This window comes from Eretmochelys imbricata, chromosome 1, assembly GCF_965152235.1.
Source record: "Eretmochelys imbricata isolate rEreImb1 chromosome 1, rEreImb1.hap1, whole genome shotgun sequence".
In the NCBI taxonomy this organism is placed as follows: domain Eukaryota; kingdom Metazoa; phylum Chordata; order Testudines; family Cheloniidae; genus Eretmochelys; species Eretmochelys imbricata.
This window is the reverse complement of record NC_135572.1, coordinates 127,112,530-127,118,529: the sequence shown is the minus strand read 5'-3', so window position 1 is coordinate 127,118,529 and position 6,000 is coordinate 127,112,530. Positions and strand designations below refer to the sequence as shown.

The 6,000-nt window shown below is 49.8% G+C and overlaps 1 protein-coding gene across 5 annotated transcripts in view; it reads left to right on the top strand.

Annotated features, from left to right (window-relative positions):
• Window positions 1-439: 439 nt before the first annotated feature.
• Window positions 440-6,000, top strand: part of ZBED1 (zinc finger BED-type containing 1) — a 217,263-nt gene continuing 211,702 nt past the window's right edge. For 3 of the 5 annotated variants that reach the window (XM_077815330.1, XM_077815320.1, XM_077815309.1), the window contains exon 1: window positions 440-688. In XM_077815330.1, the coding sequence (XP_077671456.1) occupies window positions 577-688 (112 nt within the window). In that variant the 5' untranslated portion in view covers window positions 440-576. The remainder of the gene's footprint in view (window positions 689-6,000) is intronic. The other 2 variants (XM_077815300.1, XM_077815292.1) reach the window with 1 other exon arrangement.

Below are 6,000 nucleotides of genomic sequence, written 5' to 3'. Positions count from 1 at the left end.
AAAAATGTATGCCCGCTTTCCAGTCTGCGCACACTTTACAATGTAAGGGCAGCCGGCTCTGGCCTCATTTTCATGGCTGGGGGCCCAGGCTCAGAGCTCCCTTTCAGGAGGCACCCACAGGGCCCCATTACTTTCCGGCTGCTCAGTTCTCCAGCCTGACTCCTCGGCAAATCCAAAAACAACCGGGCCCCGGCCAGCTGGCCCCTGCACCTCCCGCCTCCCTGGCAGCTAGCGCAGCCCCGGCTGCATCTCTCCCCAACTCGGGTGGCATCGTCTCCCCGAGACAATCCCGCCCCGCCACCCGCCCGCTCGGCGCCTGGGGGCGCCACTGGAGGCACGGGGCTCAGGGGCCGCTCTCCCCTTCCCCCGCCCTGACGCGGGGTGGCCGCGCACATGCCCAGAAGCGAGCGGCAGAGCGTCCGGGCCGTGCAGCCTGTGACAGCGGCGGCGCTTTCCCTTCCGCTGGGTGTGGGCTCTGCAGCAGCGCCGCGTCCGCCCAGCCCCGGAGCAGACACACACACACACACGAGAGGCGCGCCGGGGCCTCGTCCCCGCGCCGAGGGGCGGGAGGCAGCCATGTCGCTATTGTCTCGGGCGCTGCCCGCGCTGCGGCTCTATTGCATCGGCCTCGCCGTCGCCCTGCACCAGCTGCTGCGCCGCCTCCGCCCCGGCGGGGCCCCCGCGCCAGGTGAGAGCATCGCGCCCCGCGCCCGCTGCTGCCCCGTGCGGCGCCGTGCAGCGGCACTGGGCGCAGCCCGACTGGGGTCCGCCGAGGCCACGGGCACCGCGCCCGCTCTCCTAACGGGGCCGGGGGAGAGCAGGAGGCCGGCGGCCGCTCTCCCTTTGCAGCCTTCCCTTCCTCCCCCGCCCGGGCCCCACTGTCCCCGCGGGGGCTGGGGCGTGTGCCGTGACCTTGGCCCCTGCGCACAGCGAGGGGCCGCAGCGCCCCCGGGCTTCGGCTGCTGCGTGGGCGCAGAGGCTGGGCGCAGCCTGCCCTCGGCCGCACGGGGGGCTCCCCTTCCTGCCAGGGCTGCGGTACCACAGGGCCTGGCCCTGGCGCGCCTCCCCCGTGCGCTGCACACGCCGCTGCTGCGCCGGGCCACGGAGCTGCGCGCTCCAGCCTCCCCTCGGCCCGCCGCGCTGGCGCCCTCCGCGCGCCCCTGCCTGCTGGGCTGGGTCCGCGCCTGGCCGCTGGGCCCTTTCCCGTGCTGGCCTTGCAGGCGGCTCGTGGGCTTGAGCCGGCCCGTTCCCCTTCCCTAGGCGGCTGCTGCCATACCCAGTTACTGGGGAGGCACCTGCACACGCCCCCTTGCTGCTTTAACTGCACCCGTTCCCGTGCTGGACCAGGGGCGGGCAAACTTTTTGGCCTGAGGGTCGCATCGGGTTTCCAATATTGTATGCAGGGCCGGTTCCCCAAACAGCCAGGCGTGACCCCGCCCCCTATCCAACGCCCCTCACCCCCGCTTCTCGTCTCCTGACCCCTCCCCTGGGACTCCTGCCCCATCCAGGCCCCCCGTTCCCTGACGGCCCCCTGGGACTCCTGCCCCATCCACCACCCCTTGCTCCCTGTCCCCTGACCACCCCCGGACCTCCCCCCCCGACTGACCCCCACTGCCCCATCCAACCCCCCCTCATTCCTGACTGCCCCCCCCCCCCCGGGACCCTGCCCCATCCAACCCCCCTGTTCCCTGTCCCCTGAGGGCCCCCCTGAGATTCCTTTTTGGTCTGAGGACCACACTGGGTTTCCAAAATTGTATGGAGGACCAGTAAAGGGAGGTTGTGTCTCCTCAAACAGCCAGGCGTGGCCCGGCCCTCGCCTCCTATCCAAACCCCCTGTCCTCTGCTTCTTGCCCCCTGACCACTGCCCCGGGACTCCCGCCCCATCCAACCCCCGCCCCCTGTTCCCTGACAGCCCCACGGGACTCCTGCCCCATCCACCACCCCTTGCTCCCTGTCCCCTGACCACCACCGGACCTCCCACCCCTGACTGCCCCCTGCTGCCCCATCCAAGCCCCCCTCTCATTCCTGACTGCTCCCCCGGGATCCCTGCCCTATTCAACCCCCCTGTTTGCCACACTCTGACCGCTCTGACCCCTGTCCACACCCCCGAACTCCCCTGCCCTTTATCCAATCCCCCCTTATTGTGGTGCCCGGAGCACTGGTGGCTGGCGACAATACAGTTGCACCGCCCAGAGCACCGTCAGACTGCAGCTCTGCAACTGCGCTGCCTGGCTGCCCAGAGCGGCGCACTGAGGCTGGAGGGGAGGGGGAACAGCAGGGAAGGGCTGGGGACTAGCCCCCCCCAGGCCAGGAGCTCAGGGGTTGGGCAGGAGGGTCCCGCTGGCCATAGTTTGCCCAGCTCTGTGCTAGACCCATAGTCTCCCCCTTCCCCGTTACTGCACTTGCCCCAGGCCCCTGCGTTATGCCCCTGCACACACCCTTGCATATACCTCTCTGCTGCTGGACCCGAGTGGCATTTTGGTTAAGTTGCTGGACAGACTCAGGAGATCTGAGTTCAGTTCCCCGCATTGTCCCAGTTTCAAGGCGTGGTTTTTGATCTGTTTGTGCCTCAGGTCCCTGCCTCACATGGGTTTTGAGGATTGATCAGTGTTTGTGATGTGCTCAGATACTGTGGTGATAAACCTATAGAAAATCGCCAATCTCCCTAGCTTGTTCTGCTGTACCTACATACTGAGCAAGAACTTGCTTCTTTGCCTGGCTACCTTCCTCTGTCCTGGTCCTTCACCTAGATACTAGGCTAGAACCCTCCCTGTTCTCCTTGCCTGCTTTTGAATTCTACCACGCAAAAGTAAATTCCTCCATCTCTGCTAAAGTTGGACACTGAGCTTTATTCCTCCACACTCCCGGCCACTTGATTACATCCTCTCTACAATCACTCCTCCAGTACTTGACGGTGGTGAACTTCTTCACTGAATTCGACTCTCACAGACTGCTAGTCTTCTCTTCTCCCCCAGTCATTGGTGGGAGTGTTGGTGTACACATTCTGTATGCTGAATATATATTGTCATTAATTGCCAGTATTTAAGGAGACAATTCAATGGCATTCAGTTTGCTCTATGGAGCTTTTAGTTTAGTTCCTTTTCTGATAGTTGTGTGTTACGTTTTTAAATTATTTTTATGATTAACAGAAAACTTAATGATGTTCTGTTTCCCCACATTAGGTATCTGTGAAGGAAGCTTGAGGTTTCCAGAACTGATTGATCTGGGAATCTCTTCAGGCCAGACATCAGCACAATAGGAATCTTAAATTTAAAAGGAAACTGATTTTTAAAAACCCTTTTTAATTTGTTGGTGCTTCTAACAACTCCCTGCAACTTGGGAAGGCCTGAAAACCATGTAATGAGTGACAGCATCACTGCAGCTCATTAGTTTGGTTCTGTTTATTTTTTCTGACTAGCTTCAAATGTGGCTCTTATGGAGGTAATGGTGGTTTTAACAAGAATAACAAAAATGCAGGTGTAGGTATGCAGTTCAGTGAGATTATCTAAAATATGAGGCCCAAATCAATTTATTGTATAGTTGAGGTACTAGAGAGGAGAGAGAATAAATTAATCGTAAAATTAATGCAAAGACTGGATAGTACAGATTTCCACACATGGGTTCATTGGGTAATGTTACTTCCATACTAATAATTCTAATGCAGATTTGAGTTTTGCTTTCTCATTCTCAAAAACATATAACATGCCAAAAAGAAAAGAAAAAAAGGAGATGTGTGCCTACAGTTTTATGTCAGCTGAGCATTCTTCTAGCATTAGTTTTTCTTGGCAGGGTAAATTTGTGTAGTATGCCTAGGGTGTGTAACGCTTTCAAAATTTAGAACTGAACAGAAATATTATGACAAAGTTTGACCCAAACATTTTATTTTATTGTAATCTTAAATATAATTAACAAATCAAAAAATATCAAGAACGTATTTGAAACAGTGTGATTAAAAAACAAACCAACTTGTTAACAGTGGTATTTTGATATGGACATTAGACTAGTTTAGGTAAGATTTCAAAGAATGGACATAGTTAATCTTGGATCAGTAATCTGCTACTTTTATTGGAATAAAGAAGCAACAGTTGTGTCAAGAAGTTAGTGGACTAAAAATATTTTAAAATACAGAAGTTGAAAGCTTTTTCTAACCCTTGTAATCCTCAATTCTCAAAAAGCTATGATTACTGGAATAAAAGGTACATAAATCAAATATCAGTTGCCTCATCATGAGAGACATTTAAAAAAACATTGGGGGGGAATAGGGGATAGCCAAAGAGTTGTAGTTTAGCTCCTCAAGTCTCCATGTTCTGGAATTTGGACCTCAGAGCTGCTTGACCTCATCTACACTGGCAAGCCACATAGCCATAATTCAGCATAGGTGCAGCTCCATGGTGGAAGCTATATTATAGAAAGCCATCTGGCATCCAGTGATAGATCTGCCCTGTGTTGAATTAAGGGTCTGAAGTGTACTAGTGTAGCTGCAGCCCTTATATCTTCAGAAGCTGCATTCTTTTAAAAAAAGTTTGTTATACTATATTACAGAAATATTCGGGAGCTGCAGTCTAAACTAAACTAAATTAAATTAGTTTTCGTTTCCTGAATTAATCAAGGTTGTATGCTGTTTTCAGTTCACAACTTGTCTTTCTAAATACTGACTCCTACTACATCCTGCTAATAAATGTCTAATTTTAAAGGTTTTGTTTAGGGTGGTGTGTATGGAAAGGACAGTTTGAACTGTACAAATGAGGCAGCTCTGGGAGCAAAATATATTGTAGTAATTGTCTTGATTTGTGAACTGAAAACACGAAAGTGTAAATATATAACATGAAAGTGCAAATTTCACAGCATTCCAGGTAGGAATATCAGGAAGTTTGCTTCGGACTTGGAACCTGAAACACAGAAGGAGGAATTTGAATGCAGAATTTAATAAAAAGAACAGGAGTACTTGTGGCACCTTAGAGACTAACAAATTTATTAGAGCATAAGCTTTCGGGGCCCACTTCATCGGATGCATAGAATGGAACATATAGTAAGAATATATATATATATATATATATATATATATATATATAGACACACACACATACAGAGAGGGTGGCTACTATATGTTCCATTCTATGCATCCAGTGAAGTGGGCTGTAGCCCACGAAAGCTTATGCTGTAATAAATTTGTTAGTCTCTAAGGTGCCACAAGTACTCCTGTTCTTTTTGCGGATACAGAGTAACATGGCTGCTACTCTGAAACCTGTGAATTTAATGTAGACTTCACAATTAAGTGCAGTGCTGGAAAATAAAGAAGGAAGAAGAATTATATAAATTATTATTTAAACATTTTTCAATACTAATTGTGTAAAATAGTATAATTAAAGATCAGTATGGTAATATATAATCTGCTAGTGCTGTGTGTACAAAGATAACTAATAATTCAAATAGATACTACTGTATGCTTAATGCTCGAACTGATATCTTAATCTAAGGTGTGACCTTGCCTCAAAAGCAAGTTTTAAAAACAAAAATCTAATCAGTGAATTTACAAAAGATGAGCTAGCTAATTGTGACACCAGGAAGTTAATACCGGAAATGTGGTTTCGGCCCATTGAAAGTCATTTCATTGTTTTTTTTAATCTTTTTAAAATCATGCTGTCTCTGACATTAATTGTTTCACAGAGTAGGAATTTCTATGATCATGTTGAAGGATTGTCAAGAATTTTTTGTTTTTTCCTCATGCTGCATTTGCTCTTCTATTGCATAAATCATTTAATTTCATTTGGCTTCAGACATACTCAATGCTGCATGTTTTGTACTTTTGGAAAAGACTTCTTAATGTTTATATTTGGTACTTGAGAGATGCAGAAAGTGACTTAGAACTGAGTACTAATATTAGTCATTCATGTTTTTAAAAACACCTTTTAACCTCAGATAGACTTTAAATTTCCTCTCGCTAATTAATCTAAATGAAATTATTTTCTTCTGGCTTTCATGATAATTTTCAAAATTGTT